The 21491-nt window shown below is 41.5% G+C and overlaps 1 protein-coding gene across 1 annotated transcript in view; it reads left to right on the top strand.

Annotated features, from left to right (window-relative positions):
- The first annotated feature begins 209 nt into the window (after positions 1-209).
- BCAT1 (branched chain amino acid transaminase 1) overlaps positions 210-21491 on the top strand; it is a 62329-nt gene continuing 41047 nt past the window's right edge. Inside the window, exons 1-2 of the mRNA XM_052690791.1 lie at positions 210-334; positions 18851-18922. Coding sequence (XP_052546751.1) covers positions 329-334; positions 18851-18922 — 78 coding nt within the window. The 5' untranslated portion in view covers positions 210-328. The remainder of the gene's footprint in view (positions 335-18850; positions 18923-21491) is intronic.

Below are 21491 nucleotides of genomic sequence, written 5' to 3'. Positions count from 1 at the left end.
AACGACGGCACTGCCCTCGGCACACGCGTCCATCCAGCCGCTCGGCTGCCTGCTCTCGGTGAGCGCAGCAGGGCCGGGCCGGGCGGGGCGGCCGGGAGGTGTGCGCGCCTGAGGCGGCAGCGAGGCGGGGCGGTCGCGGCCCCTCGCCGCTCTCCAGCGCCCGCCGCCGCGCGCCTCCCTCCCTCCGCCCGCTGATGCAATCGGAGCCCGCGAGCTGCGGCGGCGGCCCCGGCAGCAGCAGTCCCAGCCTCGGCGGAGCTCGTGCGGGGATCGGGCGGCGCGCGGTCCGCATCGCATCGCGCGGGGAGCGGCGCCGTTCGGCAGCACCATGAAGGTAAGCGGGACCGCTTCTCCGCAATCCCTTCGTCCGTCCTGCGGGAGATACGGAGTGGCAGAGGGACTTTCCTCGGCGAACAAAGGAAGCGGTGGTTCACGTTTCTGACGCTCTGATGTTGCTTTGCGGAGGAGAATTCTGTCCCCGAGATTTATCGTTTGAGACTCGGAGGCAGGATGCGGTGTGGTTCGCTTTCCATGCTGTTTCATTGCAGGCAGCGTACGTGGAAAAGAAATAATGAGTAAGGAGGGGGGAAGGAGAGCGTATCATTCCCTCCGGGGGATTTCTTACACTTTATTCGTACTGTGGGACTCTTAATGACTGAAAATAAGAGAACCATCAAGGGCACAATCTGCCGGCAGGCTCTGTGCCTTCTTATGCCCACGAGGTCTTTATAGGTCTCGGGGCTGCCCTGCTACTAAAATAGACCACGGGTAAAACCCGGTGACGTGTTCAGAGGTTTTGAGTAATTTCGGGGACAGCTTCAGATAACGGAAGAGCTGTTGGGAGCGAATGCTAACGTGAGAGATGAGAATCTGTGGGAACTCTTCTTTTACCAGTCATGCTTATGTTCTGCTTAGCGAGGCTGATCTGAGGATTAAATGGAAGCCTTGCTTGTCAAGGCAAAGGGCATGGAGGTGGCAGGGTGCTTCCCACACCCAGGGAACATCACAGCTCCTTTATACTCTGTGGGGCAGCTTCATGAATGAAAGTCCTAGGGTTTTGAAGAAGGTCTATGCTGGGCTGTGAACTTCACAGCTACAGCCTGCTCCCAAAGTTAGCAGGTGAGGAGAACAAGACTGGCTTATTTGCTATCCTTGGTTAGCTCTAACAGATGGAATGTGGGTACAACAGGTATGTGACTAGCAGGGATCTTCAGCTGTTTTGCTGCTGCTGACAGGCGTTACTCTCATCCCACCCGAGGGCTTGCTAGCGTTTCTCTTCCCTGGGTGGGTCTGGCAGTGATGCAATGCTCCAACAATGGCAGGTCTGGAGCAGGTGAGTGCTTTGGAGGAGCGTGAGAAGCCCTGATGAGTCCCAGCTGCACTTTCTGCATTTGGAGAGAGTGGTGAACCAACGGTAGCAGAAAAGTGATCTGGAACTGCTCAGGGAAAACTACCAAGTAGCTTCTCCCTGCCAGTGTGTGCAGGGCCAGAATACAAGCCTGCCAAAGAATGAGACATGTCACATTTTCTACCTCTTATGTTGTACTTGCTGTGTGTTGAGGAAAGAGGGCTTGATCCTGGTTTCTTGGGGCATTATCCAGCACCTGACAGTAACGTTTTGGCATGCCCATGCAAAAAACAAGTAGCAAACAAGCCATAGACCTGCTTGCTTTCTCACAGCAGTGCTAACTGTGCTATGTATTTTTACTGTGGAGAATACAATACGAAGCAGCAGCCGCAGCAGAAAAAGATCTGTACAGTCCATCACTCTCAAGTCGTGTAGCCTTGGGCAAGTCAGCTCTGTCTGAGCCCTTTACCCTTTATTTGCCTCATCTGTTCAGACTGCAAGCTCTTCAGGGCTATGGCTGTCAGTGTGTATTTGTAAAGCATGCATCAAAGGTGCAGAAAATTACCATTTGATTATCAGTTCTTGAAAAAGAAAAATGAAAAAAACCCAACCCAGTACATTTATAAAGGTACCAGTAAACAACAGCATTGTTAAACTGCTAATCCCTTCACCTCCTTATTTATCATTTCCTGTCTTTTGTCTCATCCATTCCTTGCTCCATTTCCACCCTTAACTCTCTTTTTGAGTCCTGCTTGAAGGAATCTTATGTATAAGAAATGAATTGTGCTGATGGTTTCTGCAGCCCTGCCTTGTCCACTTATTGCACTGATTGCTGCTGACAGGCCTAGTTCTCCTAGCACTGTGCAATCCAGTGGATGCTCTGATTTTTTCCATAGAAACTGAATGTAGAAATTTGCTAGAAAGTCACATGCAAAACAGAAGATTACAAAATTAGAAGACAGCTTTAACACAGTTAAAGCAAGGACCTCTACTGCTGATGATAGAATGAAGGAACTAAAGGGTTAGCTCTGTTTACAGAATTTGCACAATTTGCCTTCGTAGGCTGTGCTCCTGGGAACTGGCGTCTTCATGTCACTACAGTGACATAGTGTGCACCCTACAATGTTAGATAGTCTCATAGAGCCGTAGAATGATTCAAGTTGGATGGGCCCTTAAAGACCATTCAGTTCCAACCCCTTGTCATGAGCAGGGCTGCCAACCACTAGACCAGGCTATCAGGAGACCCACCCAACCTGGCCTTTAATGCATGCAGGGAATGGACATCTGCAGCCTTTCTGGGCAACCTGTTCCAGTTCCTCACCACCCTCACAGTGAAGACTTTCCCACTAACATCTAACCTAAATTTCATGTCTTTCTTAAAACCACTCCCCCTTGTCCTGTCACTGTGTGCCATTGTCAAAAGTTGGTCTCCATCTTGTTCCTAAGATCCCTGTAGGTAGTGGAAGGCTGCCATGAAGCGTCCTTAAAGCCTTCTCCAGACTGAACAAGCCCAGCTCCTTCAGCCATTCTTCACAGGATAGGTGCTCCAGCCCTCTGATCATCTTTGTGGCCACCCCAGGACCTGCTCTAAAAGCTCTACGGCTTTCTTGTGCTGAGTGCCCCAAGCCTGAATGCAGTACTCCAGATGAGGACAGAGCAGACAGCAACAATCACCTCCCTCTCCCTGCTGGCCACCCCTCTTGATGCAGCCTAGGACACAGTTGGCCTTCTGTGATGCAGGTGTGCACTGATGGCTCCTGTCCAACTTTTTGACCACCAGGACCCCCAAGTCCTTCTTCTCAGGGCTGCCTGAATGAGTTTTTCTCCCAGTCTATACACATGCATGGAATTGTAGCAACCCAAGTACAGTATCTTGCACTTGGCCTTTTTGAACCTCATTAGGTTCTCCTGGGCTCACTTCTCAAGCTTGTCGATGTCCCTTTGGATGTCATTCCTTCCTTCTTTGGTAAAAAAAAAAAAAAGAAAATAAATTATATGTATATATTTAGTCCACATGTGAGCCACACACAGGCCGCGAGCCAGCCGCATGCAAGCCATGCACCAGGCATTCAAGCCACTCCATTCTGATTGTGACATCTGATAATAAATCATGGGTTCTCAACTGTCTCAATGGCTGTGATGCAGAGATTAATTGTGTGACCTTTTCCTTAAATGTCTAAATTCTGGCGACACTTGGTCATAAATCAAAGTAGTGCATGACCATAATTTGTTAGTCACTGATACGCCTGCAATTTGATATCTCCACATTTTACATTGCGATTAAATGAATGGGTGGTCCCATTTACCTTGGAAACAATTTTATTACTTTATGACTTTGTCCATTAAAGGGGCAGGTAGTGTTACCTCGTAGAAAAGAGCACCTGTTGTAGAATGACAATTTAGCAAACATTACCGTATGCTCCTGCAAATGAAAATCCAGTGTTATGCTTATGGAAAGGCATTTAATGTTGCCCGTTGGTGTGTACTAAACAATCCAAATGAGTTAGCTTCAATTGCTTAATTCGTGTTGCCTTTAACGCAATCAAGAAGTTTTACCTATCTGCTTTTTGTACATCTTGGCCCATAGTTTATTATTGTTTCCACAAATTAATGCCGTAATGCCCTACAAGAGAGTTGCTCATTTACTTATCTTCCCTTGAGGACTGAAGTTTGATCCAAGTTTTATTTTGGAATATACCCCATGCATTAATGAAGTGCACCATGTGACTTCTAGTTAGGTACACAGCTCCTGCTTGTTCAGTTTCCTAGGTAGACCATTTCAAACACCGTTTGATAAAAGGGCTCACTGTAAGCACAGAAGATAGACTGCTTTTTTCTGGCTTAGGAGCTGAGGTTTAATTCCACCAGGTACTAATGTTCACTGAGATCAGGGCCACACAAACTATGTATGCTTGTTTAATTATTAAGTTATTGTCTTACACATCATCACTTCTGGAATAAATACTTGAATTTGCGTTATCCTTACAGAGAATTACCTTTTTTAAACTTCAGTGTTGAAGGGCTGAGAGAACTGAACTTCTTCGATCAGAAGAAGAGACTTTGGGAAGACCTAACAGCTGCCTTTCAGAATCTCTAGGGAAGTAAAGAGATGGAGCTGGGCTCAGCAATGATACGTGGCAGGAAAACAAGCAACTACAGCTTAAACTGAAACAAAAGAGACTCAGGGTAGAAAATACTGTGCCCATAATGAGAGTCAAGCAGTAGAATGGGTTGCCAAGAGAAACTGTGGTCTCCATCCTTGGATCTCTCAAAACCCAGCTGGCTAAAGCCCTGAGAAGGCTCATGTGAGCTCAGAGCAGAGTCAACTCTGGGAGCGTTGGACTGGAGACCTCTGCAATCAGGTCTTGCTGTGATCTTGGGCTCTGGGAGGAGTTCCTCAGTAGAAAAGCTTATCGACTAAGAGATATGTATATTTTTTTAATCCAGTCTTAGTCTTTCACAAGGTAGTTTAGGTCAGTACATGTTTTTCCAGGGCTCTACTTGCTAGCCTTTTCACAGTTTACAATGAACTCTACACATAGATGGTCTTGAAAGTCACAAATATAGAGACATTTTTTTTCAGAAGGTCATTTCTTTAACATGTCAACACAGTAGTAATAATTTGTTCTTCTATAATACTTCTCTTCACAAGATTACTACCTTATTTCGACCTTTTTTTCCCCTCATGGGTCTTATTAGCTTAATTACCGTTTTAGGACCCGTGGTGCAGTTGATAAGTACTCCCAGAAGTGTGCCTGCCACTGAGGCAGGGAAGAGGAATGTACCTCTCTCTTACATTGCTAACACCTTTCCTCAAATTGCTTGTGATTTTTTCTCCCTTCAACTTTCAATAGCCAAGGTGGTACTTTTTCATAGAAGCAGAATAAATTCTGTTTTTGCTAGATGCTTTTTTATTGCACTAATTCTGTAAAGAAGAATCATTGTAGGAAATGGCCATAAGAAGGGAAGAAGTATAACAAAACTTCCAAGAAAGCTGGTACTGACTTTATGGGAATAGCTAAGAGATTCAAAGGTCTTCCTCTTAGGGCTGATTGATTGATTTATTGCTGCTGGCTTTTTAAATGTAACTTCTTGTTGAAATAAATTATTGACCAAATTATATGAAGCACCTAAAAGATTAAGATACCTTCTTGGATTCCTCAGAGTATGAAATCTAAACTATTAGATCCTAAGTATAATACACAAATATGCCATATAAAATTGCATTCTTTTCAATAAAATAATTCACAAGGCTTTATATAACTGCCCATCATTATACAATATATAGAAAATTGTATGAAGTTCACTTGAAATTAGCAGCAATAGTATAATTCCTGTTGAAGTGTGCAGCTTCTCACCCGAATCTAAGCAGTAAAACAATAGCTAGCTTTAGTCAAAAGTCAGTCTTTCTGAATCCAGCCCTATGCTGTGGCATTAAACTTGGAGAACAAAACCAAAAAAACCCTTAAAACTGCAAAAAAGTATTGCCTGAAGCATGGTGGTGAAAGGAATACTGTGGTTGTGTAATATTGTGAGTGTAATGTGAGCCAAGTTTACTTCTTCCCTAGAATGCAGCAGTTGCCGCATAGGGCGTTACAGCACACAGGGACTGCATGGGTCTGGTTTCTGCCACAGCTGTACAGATACATGCACACAGAAAAAAAAAGATGTTGTATTCACGTGCTTATGTATTAGAGACACTTATGTGTCATTGTATAGCATTTGCTTTCTAAGCAAGGAGATATGCTAGTTACCTATTTATATGTACATGGGAACTAAATTGCAGACTACCGTAAACTGGATTAACCATCTTTAGAAACAGCAGCGCAGTTTGCGAGACAAGCAGAAGTAATTTTTGCATCCTAGGAAGTCTCTTGTTTTTGTAACTGTAAGGGAAGTCTGTTCTGTTGCTCAGCTGTATTGGGTTTGGTTCAACTCTTTCTGTATCTTCCTAGCTTTTTCTGAATCAGTGTTTTTTTTCTAAATCTGATCCTGTGCTGTGGCCCAGTCCGTGGCCATAGCTTAGTTCTCAGCATTTCACAGGGCTCTGTTGAATACAAAGCCAACTTCTGCAGTCTGTGCCGTTTTCGTATTAACAGGTGCCTGTGCCAGTAGATGATTTGAACATTTATAGGTTGATGCTCTTCTTGAACCCAGAAACAGCTCAGTAACATCAGCGTTCATTTCTAGTTCTCCAGTGAAGTGAAAATGCTGCATTTACAATTGTTTCCTTTCAGTTCTTCTTTAAAGTGGTTCTCACACAGCCAGTGATGTTTTCCTCTTGTCAGTTGTCCAAAATGCTTATTGTGAAAGATGCATGAAATTAATGTTCTGTTCTGCCATTCCTAAGTGAGTTGGATTCCAGCAGGACAAATCAGACCCCATCTGAAAGTGTTTTAAGATACCTTTTAGTTTCATAAATTCAGAAATAATGGAGACGTTCCAAGTCAAGAGCACTGATACTCATGTAGGTTGGACAAAATCCTTGGTTCCTGAAGTTGTTATAAGTCATTTATCAATTTATAGCATGGGAAGTTGATTGTTGATACAGATGTTGAATCATAAGAGGACAAGCCTAAAAGAATTCCAATAAAAAGAATAAGTCTTCTTACCTTTGAAATATTAAGAAATGGAACTAATACTACAGTTATTTTTTCTAATAGAAGCTTTATCACTCTTAACTTCTGATGACCATGCCATAGTTTTGGCAAAGGGCTGGTTGCTTTGTGTTCCTAATGTGAGCTTAATGCTGACACTTCTACAAATATCTCATCTGTGACCAGACTGTTTCAAGGACACTTTTAATGTGCTGAGTGTTATTTTGTTCTTGAGTTTCTCTGGGCACAATCCAGTTTGCTCCGGGCACTGTCAAAAAATAATAAGTGATTTCAGATAAAGTACTTGCTCAGAGAGTGTTTAGTAAGGACATGTAGGGTAACCTTATTGCTAAAGCATGACAGCTAGAATTTTGGAGTGCTATGAAGCATGATTCTTCCATATCTTTCAGTTGTTACACAGAGGAATATGCACTAAATAGGTGGAGTATCTGACTTTTCTCTAGTTGAGAAGATTGTTACTTCTTTTGAGCTGACATCATCAATGAAATCATCTTTTTGTGGCTTTTTAATGTTGTTCATGCTGTGTTTTTCCATGTTCAAGCAGTACTGTAGTTTTGCCTTTTTTGGATTGCTATAATCTTCTGTATGACAATTTACATTTGCTTAATGTGGTGGGCTAGACTTACTGCCTCTTACTGAACTCAAAGGCTGTAGAACAAGAGAAGTTCCGAGCATATTCGGAGCTGGCTATCATGCAAACACACATTCCCACTCTGCAGGTTGTTGTTGATTTGAGTAAGAAAGCAAACATCAGCATGGATACCATCTTTAAGCATGTTCCCAGGACTTCTCTGCAGGTTAACTCTGTTCCTAATGCCCTTCATGCAAAGAGAAAGGCTTCAACTTTCTTCCCATTTTGTTTTGTCCTGTTAATTGAAAATTTAGTCAGTGTTTGAACACACAGCAAAGGACAATCACAAAGATATAACCCGGGCTTTGTTAATAGCCAAGGAGAGATCTCCCATTCCTACAAACCAGTTATGCTCTGTTTAAAACCCAGCTGTGCTAGTAGAGACAGGACGTCAGCCGCCATTACCTGTGTGCTCTTACACAAGAAGCATTAGCTTCAAGTGAGGAGTGCACAGCCAAAACCACATCAGTAACTTCTGCTTGTTCTTCCCTGGGAAGAGCTGCAATGGATGTGATGGGTATGTCTGCTTAAGGAAGAGGAGCTGTGGATTCAGTTCCTGGGGAGCTGTGCACGCCCTGTGCCGTCATCTGTCAGCCTCCCCAGGAATTCTCTGAAGCAACTGCCAGCACGTGTTGAGGTGTGCCAACAGGGCAAGCTATGTCTAATTTTTCTACCTGTATAAGAGAGAGAGTTCCTTCATCTAAGCGTTCTGGCTATGAAACCACTATTCATTTGTTAGGCTGCATTTTTTATCTGGAACAAGCATAGAATGACTGCAGGCATTGTGGAGACTAGCCCACCATCAGAATTCAAGAAAAAGCACAGTATTTGCAACACCTTAAGCCAAAGTCTGCTTGATTTCTCTTTTTCAGTTTTTTGGGGGTTGTGAGGTTTAGCTTTCATTGTGCATCTCATGTACCTCAGTCTACTGCAAGCTTTGGAAGTTCAATCCAGGGTCTTCCTGCAGCATGTGGCAGAGCACATATCTAGGCAGAGCAGAGATGTAGGTGTTTGCAGTTCTGCCTGCAAGCCCAAAGCAGGGACTCTGCTCAGCTATTTCAAAAGACCACTCAGGTGCCTAAGGAGGCAGATTAATAACAAATTCTCCTCTGAGTAGATGTGTGGTTTTGAACTCATTCAGATCCTAGGTGAGATAGCTGCTGCTCTGCTTTATCAACTTCATCTGCTGGACACATAGCAGCTAAACAAACTGCTTGGGGAGCAAGGAATGGGCAACACTGCACCACAGGGTTAATGCAATTCAGAAATCATGCTTCTCATGCTTTTGCACTGGTGGTATTCGATACTTGGTGATGAATTAAATAGGCTGTGCAAAGTTATCAGGGCAAGATGTGATATCAAGCCATCATATGTCTGCCCTTTACAGACCAGCAACCACATGCACTGTTGCATAACATTTTATTGTGCTTAGAGTTACTCGAAAGCCAGCTGCATAAGTTACTGGTTTATTATTTCTAGTGGGAGTGTATGCTGGATTTAAAAAGTTGCTCCAACAGTTTTGTTTGTGTTTTTTTTTTTTTTTAATTATTTCCCCAGAGCTTCTGTTTTCAGTGTGGTATTCAGCATTGCTCCATGTCTTACATAAACCTTTATTCCAGTGCAAAATGGACTTAAATGGGACACGGTCTAAGCACTCAGAGAATAGCTACAAATGACCCTTACACAGGCCAGAGATTTAGGCCAGACCCTGTATTTCTTTTGATTCCTCAGTAGTTATAAGCAAGCTAAGCAAGCCTGGAAAAACAGTATTGTGACCTTAAGAACAGGATTTCATCTGCTGGATTTTTCTTTAATCATGTCCCTTCTCATATTGGAATTCATTGCTGTATCTGCTGTGTTGTTTTGTTTTTTCTTTTTTTTTTTCTTATTGGTTTTTTTTTGTTGCTTGTTTGTTTTTCCACCCTTACAGTCTATAGTGATTTATTTTCAAGATACAGAAGCCTTGGTTTCCCCCACTAAATTATCTGCTTCCAGTTCTGTACCCTCAGTAGCTCTTCAGACAATGAATTTGTTTGTTTCCTCTGTGAATGCATTCATCTTATTCACATTATCGTTTGGTAATTACATCAAGCCACTTGCTCTGGTAATCAGCTGCAAATCTGTGTGTGTTTTCTACCATCAGAGAACTCATAAATAAATTTTAAGCTGTATTTCATGCATCTTTAAATCAGAGCTGTACTTGACCTTTTCAGCTGTACCAGAATATAAAATATGGGCAGTACAATTTATGTTGAATCCCTGAGGAAAATAAGCAGAATAAATTTCATTGTGCTTAGGCTCATCTTTGCTAGTCTAACAGTGTAGTTAATATATCCCATACGTCTGATCAGTATTACTATTAAATCTTATGGCTCTAATTTAATACCTGGCGGTGTGGAAAGATGATGAAAGGAGAATACTAGGGAAAAGGTAATGAACGCAAGTTTCTTCATGGTTAACAGCAAAGCTCTTCAACTGTGGTAGCGAAGAGTATAAGGTAGCATTTATGCTCTTCCTGTTGACAGTATGATGTGAAAGATCCCCTATCAATGGGAATGGGGCCTGAACACCATAAAACCATGATGACTGAGGATTTTTGTTTTGTTTGAGCAGTAACCGTATCACATAGCCATAAGATGCTATCTGTTTAGAAAACAGATGCATTAATTTATGGGCCAAAAAGATCCAGCTAGCTGCTTTAATATGCTTTTCTCTATGCCATTCTAGCAAACAATGCACTCGTTAAAAACCTAATTAATGCTAGAGCAGGCAAACAAACCAACAAAAGAGGCACTTAGAGGCACTGTTCATAGGAGTTAGAGATGGAAGAGATCCATTAGGTCATCTGCCTATTCTCATAACAGGAGAACAGGGCTGTTTTCTGCAATCAGAAGAGGGTAGTGAACTGAGCAAGGGGGTGAGGAGACGGAGAGGAGGAAATGGTCCTGAAGACCGATAGCAACAGGAGGGTCATAAGAAGGAAAACCAGCAAGGATGGGATGGGATGGGCTTAGAAAACAAGGTTAAAGCAGATTGCATTTGGAGGTTATTTGCAAAGAGGATTTCTTTAAGAGTGCTTACCTGTTTCTGTAAAGAAAGTAGGATTGTTATGATTGTGCAGAAGATGTGTCAGGACAGCACTAACCACGGAAAAAGGGTCACTGAACACAGAGGTACAGCAGCTTTGTGTTCTGTATTGACCTGTGTTGATGGTAAGCTTTCTGTACTTTCCAAACAGGAATGATCACGCCGTATTGCATAATTTACAGCTCATTTTGTTAATTTTCTGAAGTATCTGGTGATTTTATCCTGAAGATTAATAGATTCCTACTCAGGTTCTGCTATCTAAGCTGTGAGTTAATAGACTATATTAATTTACAAGTTAGTTTGTATTTCTGTTGAGCTCTTTTCTCTCCACTAGCCTTCTTGATAAACCAGTTTGTCCAGTGTGCATTTTTTTGGAGTTGCAGAAGTAGTTCTCCTTCACCTTGGGTAGTCTTCCTGCCTTTCAGGTAAACAGATGCAGACTTTCTTGTACAATGAACTGGGCATTACTGAGCTCATGCAAATATTAATGTAAGCACTGAGTCAAAGAACTGGCATTCTCTCCTGGACAGGTTTCTCCCTAAAGTGCTGACAGCAGTGACTCTACATTGGCAACATATTCTTGCTTTTATTTAATCTCATCACACCAAATTAATCTGCTTTTAAAATTGTGACATAACTAGTAATGTTACTAAATATGACTGTTGGGCAGATTATCCAAATATTTCCATTGTTTTCTGGTCACTGTTTATAGGTTTTTCTAGCCAATAAGTTGTGTTCAAACAATCTCAATTATTTTATTTAAACATAATAAAAACAGTGGTGCTTGTTTTGAGAGAAGCACTTTTCAGTTTATTTAAGCTACTTAAAATGCTTTCTATTAAAGCAAACAAACTACTCAAGCCAGAAGATAAGCCTGCATAGTCTTTTGGAGTACTTCAGTGATAATCTATTTAAATTCAACTTTAATTTATATAGTGCAGCTGTCTTGATTTAAAAAAAAAAAAAATAATAATAATCTTGTGTATTCTAAATTCTGATACTCTCACACTAATGCAAAATCATAAAGATCATCATTAAATTGTGTGGAAGCTTTATTCTTCTGCTCTGCTGGATGCCTCATATCCAATGTTATTACATTGTGTTACCAACATTAGTGCCAGCTCAAAGAGTAGCATTGAAAGCAGCCATGGTAAGGTGATAACGCTCAGCTATCAGAAGACATCAGTGCAGATATGTCAGATAAGAGTACTCCTTTTCCATTCCTTTCCTTGGAAGTGCAGAAAGCAACGCAAACAAGAATTCTTGGTGAACTAAGTAAAAAGCTAAGCACCAAAGTTGCTCATGCTGAATTGTCTGTTTTTTCCTTTGGTTGGATTTTGGTGATTTTTTTTGTTTATTTGTTTGTTTGCTTGCTTATTTTTTTGCTTTCCCGTGATGCTGAACTGTGTGTATATTGAATATATTGTATCAATGGAGCTACTCTGGGATTTGTGCTGTGTGTGTTGTTTGAATACTTTATTGAAGACTGTCAAGCCAAGAATGCTCCAACCTAAGATACCTCAAAGGTATCAGTTTGGCTTAATAAGTGGTTAGAAATACAAGTTAAGAATTAGTCTTCTTGCTCCTTCTGTCTTGTTGATTTTGAAAAGTGTAGATTTAAAAGAAGTGAGAGGGAGCTTCTCTGTGGTAGTGTGTAGTAAGACATGCTAGCATGTAAATGACTCAGCCTGATGAACCTACATGGTGATACTGGCTTAGTAACACATACCTGTATGTGCACGTTCATGTACATGCATGAGACAGAAATACACTGAAAAATATATTTATATCGTGCAACTGTCCTATGACGGCTGAGGTAAAAATGCCTGTCTGTTAGATTCCATGAATGAGCTTCCCCAAGCTCTGGAAATCTTTAATCATGGTCATTAAGAAAATATCTTTTTAGTTGGTATTAAAAATGGTATGATGTGACTCAGTCCTACAGTAGTATCCAGAATTTCTCTCAGATAGTGAATGGATCTTATTTTTGGAGCTGTGAGCATCGTTAATGTTGTTTGTTGTTCTTTTTGTTTCTTTTTTCCCTGCAAATTCATCTTCTGTGTGTTGTGGCTGCCAAATCATGTTAGCATTTTCTGGGGGTAGATGAAAACTGTTTTAAAGACACAGAGACACACTGTATGACTGTAGCAGTACGCAGAATGGGTGTCATTTCTGTGTGTTGGACTCTTTGACATCTGGAGCAGAAGGAAAACTCCAATGTTTATGGCTCTGAATGCAGGAGTACCTGTCATCAGGCACTTGATTTGGCTTGCCTTAGGCAGTACTATACTGTAAGATGTATATTAAGTTTATTGATCTCCTAGATTTCTGGAATCTGATAAGTATTTTAATTTCACTGTTCTCACTGTGTAAATCAGAGCATGAAAGATTTCTTAGACACTTAATAACCAGAAGCAAGCAAGGGGAAAAGCAGTCAGACAATGTTTTAGCTTGGAGAAATGTCTCAGGAAGGTCTTTATTGACAACTGTTTTTCATATGACATTTGACGGAGAAGAATTTTCTTTTCCATCTTCACTGGGGCCTGATGACTGTACAGGACATTCTTGGTTCTCAGTTTCCCTGCATGGCAGGAGATGGGGCCACCTTTGCAGAAGGAACCAGACACAACTGCAGCTGTGTATCTCTGGCTTATTTGCTTCTTTGTGTTCTTGCCTTCCATGATGAGCCAAGGACTGCCAACAAATGCCTACCTCCAGTTCCTTCCTAGGCAGCAGCATGTTCGGTTTCTGGTGTCCCTGTCCCTGGCACTCCTCTGTCCTGGATGCTGGTGCTGTTGATGAAATTCTGACCCTGCAGAGATGTTGGAGCTGCTTGTGGTTTATCGATATTTACAGTGGTTTTTGCACAGAATTTGAGATTAAATACTTAGAATCATTTTATCAAGAAAGCTGATCAAATACTAGGAGTCTTCCATTTTGTAATTCTGGAGAAAATACCTGATAACGCTGCCAAAAACAGAATGAACAGTGATGAAGATTGGCAACACATGAGCTCAGTGGGAAGGTGGAACCAAAAAGACAATGAAGGAATTTGTGAAAGTGCAGATCTTAGATATTAGAGCTGTTTGGAAAAGCTGCCAGTAACAATTTCCTAGCTGAAAATGTGAACTCTATATAAGTTACATGCAATATATTTATTTGCTCCTGCCTTCCACTCGGGAAAGTTTTCTGTTCCCCAGTGGTGAGTAGAGATAGCAAACATCATGGGAAAATAAGCACAGTACTGATAAAAGAATCCCGTTTCTTTGAAAAAAAAAAAAGAAAAGATAAAGTACAGATTGAGGCAACTGTAATTTTTTTATTTTTTTTTGGTGAACCAGTGCCAGTTTTTTTATTAAATGATGTGTAATACACTGCAGGCTAAGGAAGTGCAATTTGCAGCTTGAGTTGAAATCATCTTCAGTTCGTATTTCGTAAGTGAGAACTAGCCTATGGGATAATGGGGTAGCTAAATCCTAAGAACAACAGTTTGACACAATCACAGTTTATAGATTAAGTGATCCTAAATGAGAATGTTGTCATTGGTTCTACCACTGGGTCTCAAAAGCCACCTAGTGTGAGAGTGTAGGAGGAACTTGGACTCATGTGGTCTGGCTCTAGGAGTATTTAGGCAGTATATCCTTTCAGGTAGGGGTTTGGTGACCTGACTGCATAAAAAAAGTAGGTTCTCAGATTTGAAGAAGCCATGAGCAGCAGGAGGACACCATAAAAGATGAGCATAACTAGAGACATGGAAAAATTGAAACAGTGAAGTTGATTGCAAGTCAGTATTTTGGTTACAGGGTCTCATGTCTGTAACAGCCGAGAAGCGTTGATTGGAACATCCTAATACTAAGAGATATTGGAAACTCTTATGTCTGATGGACCAAATGCAAGGAGTTTGGGTTTGGAGACAATCTAATGGGTGAAAACTTCAAAGTATGAAACATGCTGGTAAGTGTTACACAGGAACAGCAGTCCTTTGCATGTTGGGATGAGACTAATGCCTATAATCATGGAATCATGCAATGGCTTCTGTTGGAAGGGACCACTAAGATCATCCAGTTCAACCTCCCTGCCATGGGCAGGGCTGCCATCCACCAGTTCAAGCTGCCCAGGGCCCCATCCAACCTGGCCTTGAACACCTCCAGGGATGGGACATCCACAGCTTTGCTGAGCAGCCTGTGCCAGGATTTCACCACCCTCTGAGTAAAAAATTTCTTCCCAACATTCAACCTAAATATCCCTTTTTTTTTAGTTTAAAAGAACAACTACATATGCTATGAAATGTTGCTAGCTCTGTACAACTTCATGTGACACCTTAGGAGCTACCTTCATCCTTATGTAATGCCTTGATACTTCAGGCTGACACAGGTTTTAGACAGGTGAATCATTTTGAGGAGACATTGACCCAGTGGTTTAAATGTATCTTTAGGATAACATCAGTGTTGTAATGGATGCAGTTTTAAATCTACCATGCTATTAAACACAGAGGGCATATTTATGCTTGGCACATCTCTCTTGGCAATGTTGGCACTAAACCAGGGAGCAATTTTCTCTATTGTATTTAACAACATGTTTCATATTTAAAAGCCATGCATGGAGCCATTAAAATATGACTCCATCTATTAGAAAGCAATTGTGGTATGCCTTTCTACTACTGTGGGATTAACTCAACATAATCTCAGTGTGGTTAACAAAGGCAATTAGCTACTTGCTTTAAATGTAAGTTAAATCTGTGAAACTGAATGACTTAATGGAGAACGGGATTGGACCCATGGCACACGCTCAAAAAATGAGCTGTTGACTTCATTGAGTTCAGTGAAAGCTGTGAACTAAATGGCTGAGCCCCTAAAGACCATTCCCATAGGCAATCCACACTTGAAATTCACCTACAAGCTTTAAAGATGGAAGAGAAGATGAAACAACATCCAGCTGCTGTCTCTTCTGTCAGACACTTTCTTTACGATGACTTTGTGAAGCAGAGGTGGGAAGAAACTGAAGAATCAGGACTGAGTACTTATTTTAATGGCGTACCATGAGTACCATGATTGCTATTGCCGGTAATTATTAGAAAATCCAATTTTATGTTCTGGATATTAGACAGATGTCACAAATGGAGCTAAGGCTGCTTGAGAAGTTTGTGCTTATCCTGCTGGCAGTTGATGTAAACACAGCCTCCATTCTGATTCACTGCAGCACAAATAAAATTCAGTTGGCTTAATTAGTCCTATCTTAGTAATAAGTACCATCTTAATAGTTTGATCTCCTTCTATGATAAGGTCACTGCTTAATGGATTAAGTGAAGGCTGTAGATGTAATCTTTCTGGATGTTAATGAGGTCTTTGATAGTGTCCATGCATCCTTCCTGACAAACTGTCCAGCTAGGAGAGCTCATGAACAAGCTCACACTATGCTGGGTGATCAGCTGGCTGAATGGCAGAGCTCGGAGGATTGTAGTGAATGGGGCTGCATCTGCTTGGTGATGGTTCACCAAATGTTCTAGAGCCAGTCCTGTTCAGCATTTTTATCAGTGATCAGTGAGCACAAATGGAGTGCATTCTCAGCAAATTGGATGATGACACGGATCTGGGAGGTGCTGTTGAATTCCTGGAGGAACAAGAGGGTATTTCTTTAAATTAATAGTTGATATTTTGTTGTTATTTATTTGTGTATCTCTGCAGATAAAAGTCTAGAGATCTAGAGCTTGGTTTTACCAAAGATCATTAAATTGATATTAGAGCCATTGCTTCTACTTTCTTTTGAGAGATAAAATTCGATCTGAGATTTCACCATTAAAATAAGTGAATGAATGACGAAAAGAACATGACAACTAAAAAGAGTAATTATTAAAACATTTGATTTCCAGAGCCATTAAATAAATAAAAAAACTAGACAACAGAGAAGGTTTATTACTTAAACATCTTTTCAGAACTATCTATGACCTCTCAACTTACGAATCCTGTAAGTGATGCTGCTGTTCCCGCTGTCTGCAGTGGGTTCTGTGCTAGGGTGTCCAGCCCATCATCTGCACGTGCCCTGTGAGAGCTGCAGGTGCAATTTGGGCAGTATGGGACTGCCCATAAGGTGACATCAGCATGGCTGCCACCAGTGTTGCTGCTGTTGATGAGGTAAGGAGAGGCAGGGCTCAAGGAGCCTGCAGCTTTGGTGCTTGTGGGTGCCAGGAGGTTTCTGCTGCAGTAAGCCAGTTGTAGAATTGGGTACTGTGTAAGATGGAGGAGCACAAAATGGCACCTGAGGTCTGGCTGCTGCTTGGTGGCAGCAGGGAGTGGGCCATGGTGTGGCACTTTATCCTCTCTGCTGCTGCAGCAGGGTATGGCAGGGTTGGAGCAGTGCTAGATTGGGTGGTGGCTTCCTTATGGTGCTTCAGTGCCGCTGTCTCTGTGCCTTCTTCCTTTGCCACTGCCAGCAGGCTTTTCTCTTGCCCTCTTCTAAGGTAAGGTTTACCTCTTTTAAGGTAAGGTTTTAGCAGAAGTTATGTTGGTGCATCATAAAGACATTTTTGATTTCTTTCAGCAGATCCTCCTTTAGTTAATGAGGAGAAGTCTCTAGTTGTGATTGCATGCCTCACTATAGAAGGCTGAGTGGGAAAAACAAAAAAGAAGAACAACAGAGGAACAGAAGGGCTGAAGCTGATGGAATGAAAAGTCTGGAGGGTCATTATGGCCTCTCTGGGATTTTGGGAACAGAGAGAGAAGGAAGTGAGATCTGTGGCTGGGTGTTTGCTTTATCTTCTGTTGGTAGCAAGCCTGCTATCCATTAAAGGCCCGATGGAGATACTACTCTTTTCTTCTGTCTGCTGTACTCCTATGGTCTGCAGAAAAGGGGAAAATCATGCAGTTTGCTTTGTGTATGTCCTGCTTTGCATCCCATGCAGTTCCAGCTCCCAGGTTGTGGTGGCTGCTGCAGATTCTGGGGGCCAGGTCTCCCTGGCACTGGTATCCACCTTGCATCCTTGGAGTGAAGTCTGCTCCCTGGAAACCCCTTGAGGCACCAGTCTCAGACTGACCACAGGTTTCCAGTGTGCTTTTCCTTTAAAGAAATGAACTTTTGACGTGGGGCTTCCTGGGCTGGGGCTTCCCAGCTGAGGCACAACACAGCTGAGCAATGAGACTGTCAGAGGCAGCTACCAAGTGATGAGGAGCCCAGACCCTTTTCTTGCACAGCTGATGCCTTTCAGCCTTGGCATCATCATCCCTTAGTGCCTCTGTCCTTCCTCACTGTTTCAGACAGCCCTGTGACCAGCCTGACTGTCCCCGTGCCCACCCATCCCCTGCCACATCTCAGCATCTAGCTCACCCTTCTGCCACCCTCTCTCAGCAGTGGCACTTCCCTCTAGTCATTCTCTACCTTCCCTTTGTGGCCCATCCCCCCAGACAAGATGCTGCTCAGAAACAAGAAATGCTGTCAAGCTGTATTTGTCTCCTTCCGTGCGTGCTGTTGGTTTTAATATCACTAGCAAGGAAGGTGGTCCTCATGCAGGAGGGCCCACGAAGGCTGATGCTTTGAAAACAGGATTTTCGTTGTAGATAGATGGCTTGCACCTGTGCTTTTTGACCTTCTGTTGCTGAACAGAACAACTGTCACTTATTTTCTTGTAGTTTTTTTTTTAATGTGATCAGTGGCAGGACAGTGAAGTTCAACATAATAGGTAATTCAAAATACTTTGAGTATGTACTTTTATAGATGAGTGTTCCTTATCACTGCCTCTGTTTAATAAAATCTTCTTCCTCTCTCTTCTGTTCTCCTAGTCAGGCATTTCTGAGAAAAAGGAAAACCAAATCTTCTGGGATGAATGCCTTAGTAGAGGGAATGTGATCTGATGAAAATGTGTAAAAACATAATATGTTTACTCAGCTTTGAATAAAAGGTGTATGATGCTGTCTATAGCTTTACTGCACTTCAGATTAATAATCCAGTCCAAGATGTTGTCACTCCTGCTAAAACTCAGCTGTGCAAAGTAATGCAACTGAAGTAAAACTGTAAGCTTGGAAGACGGAAAATTATGCTAAGAAACTACAAAGAATGATCTTTCCAATATATTTACTGATAATTCATTCTATACAGTCTCTCTTAAAAATAATTAATTGAATGTGTATCAACCTTTCTGCAACACAAACTGAATTTGATTTGTATTCCTTCTAGGGCTGTCAGAACAAGTGCATGGCCGGAGGATGTTCAGAGGAAGCAACAAAGCACATGACTGAATCTTTCAAGGTATGTTGTTTGCTAGAACTTGAGTGCCTGAGGGATTTCAGTTGGTGTCAGAGAGCATCCACAATGTGGCTGTGACTGTTTTGCAGGTGTTCTTTGTGTTGGTTTCTTTAAATATTATAATTCTGTAAGAAATTCTGTAAGTTTTTTTGTGGTTGTTTTTTGTATTGTTTTATTTTTTCCCCCCAAAGTCTACATGACACTTTATTATTTGATAAACTTTAGCATCATAAATGGTTTTCAAAAGTAGTTTTTTTCCATCTGGTCTCAAAATTGCAGACCTACAGATCTCAGGACGGTAAAGCGCACCACAGCTCTGGCACGTTTTCAGCACTCAGCTAGCAAACAGTGCTATGACAGTAAGGAATGCTGAGCAGCTGCCAGGAACTGATGTGAAAATGAATCTATTTTTCTTTAATCTTATGCTTCAAACTGGGCTCAGTTAAGATACCATGGTTTTCCTTTGCCTTCATACTGAACGTAGTGCTGTTAACTAGCAATTAATTTTAGACAATGTACGGGCACAGATGTCAACTTAAAATTTTCTGTTGGAAACATAAAGTCCATCAAAATGTGTCCTTCTAAATTCTGCCTTATGTTCTTATTCCTTTTTATTCTCCCCTCTCCTTTATACTTCTTGTCTTTATTCCTTGTGTCACGCACGTAATTTTTCATCCCCTTGCTTTGCCTGTTCTACAGTCTTTTAAAAGCCTCATCTATCTTTTGCATGTGTTTAAAAATAATACTCCAAAACTGTTGACCTCTCTTGTGCTTTTTCAGCAGTTCCTTTCCTGTTATTCCTGTTATTGTCAGCAGTAAATGAGATGAAATTCTAACAATACACTTTGTAACTGTAAAGTTCTTCCTGACTTTTTGGGCAGTGTCATGCTGTGTAGTCTTCTGAATTATGCTTAAGTAGTTATTTCCTTTTTAGCTGTCATGCTTTAACCAGTATGGAAAATAAATGCTGCAGAATATGTGTTGACCTCCTTGATAAGATTTATTCTGCTGCTAATCTCATCAAAAACAGCAAAGAAAACTTTAGAGCCCATGACTACATTAAGACATGCAGTAACACGCCATCTAATTTTTTTCCCCTATTCTCAACCTTTCCCAGTTCCTCACTTCCTCATTCGTTTGTATTGTGTCTCTCTGGGAGTTTTGCACAAGGTTAGTTTTGTGGGTTTTTTTTTAGCCCAAATATCTGCTTTGGCAAGTGGTAACATAAACAGGCATCCATCTAGTTTCAAAACCCCAAGATTGCACCTGTATAGAGTGCAGAATTTTGTGGATTTGCCTTTAGCAAACAGACAAGATAAATCTCAATAGGTTCATTCAGTAGAGTGTACTAGTGTATTTAAAAGACAGAAGTTGCTTTACAGAAAGGAGAGTCTTGTGTCACTCTGCTGTTTCCTCTCAGTGGTTGGCGGAGTCCAGAAGGAGCATAGGCAGAGTGACAACAATCTCTGCTAGTGTTTGGGTCATAGGTGAAGTGGGCATAAATTGAAGTAGACTTGAGACAGATTTAAATTTTACTGGCAGTCAAGAAGGTCCTTTTCCAAAGCTCCAAATATTGAGTGGCACAAAGTTGGATTTAATCCAGTTCATTTTCCATCCATGCTCGTATGTCAGCCAGCACGGCAAATCATTTTAGTATCCTGTGTGAGGGGAAGTATATACTAGCAGGTGGGACAGATGGTCATAAAGGGAATAAAGCTAGAAAAACAGCTGGCCCAGGCTGAAGTCTAATTTGTAAGTCCATTCCTGCCTTCTGACTGTGTTTCTGCAGGTTAGCTGCAGTCACCAGCAAGGGGTGCAGTTTTTCAGAAGATAATGTATGGCAGGGCACGTGTGTGTGAAAGTCAGGGACTATTGCAGCTGCTTGCTGTGTCATACGGAATTGTTTGCAGACTGTTTAGCTTCATTATCAGATTATAAAGAAAAAAACTTCATAAAGGAAAAGTAACATCAGACAAAAACAAAATAGCCTGGATTAATTCTAGGGAATTTCACAAGCACATCTGGGAAAGAAGGTTGTTTACAACTTAACGAACGATACATAGCGGTATTTCAAAAGAATCAAGTTGGCCCATGAAGCTGACTGTGCTAAAGCAAGCATCCAGTAAATGAGATAATCCAAGTTTCTGATGCAGTTAAAAGGGTATGGTATTGTTTTATGCTTGTATAAAACATACTATTTAAAGTGGATGATGTGAGTGCTGGAATGCCACGTTACCTCTCATTTCTTTTTAGAATGCAGTGCTGTGCTTTCTATGTAGAGAGAGCTTTCTTGACTTTTATTGTAGTTTCTATCTGACTTTAAAAGATGGAATCACAGTGTCCCTATATATTTGCAAAGGAAGGAAGGAATGTAACATACAGGATCTAGGGAGCAGTGAGTCACTATGCCAGTGGATTGCTGTTTTCAATTCTCATGGACTTCTATTAAGTCAGTAGGTCAGAACTGGCTTTGTTTGTATTAACTGTGACAGTAATTCCTTAAGTTGACTCACTTTTCCAGTTTAAAAGTCTAATCTGGACTGCTCTGTGATTTCCAAGATACTGACGTATT

This window comes from Tympanuchus pallidicinctus, unplaced genomic scaffold (assembly GCF_026119805.1).
Source record: "Tympanuchus pallidicinctus isolate F22 unplaced genomic scaffold, pur_lepc_1.0 scaffold27, whole genome shotgun sequence".
NCBI lineage: Eukaryota > Metazoa > Chordata > Aves > Galliformes > Phasianidae > Tympanuchus > Tympanuchus pallidicinctus.
This window is presented reverse-complemented; position numbering and strand designations above follow the sequence as displayed.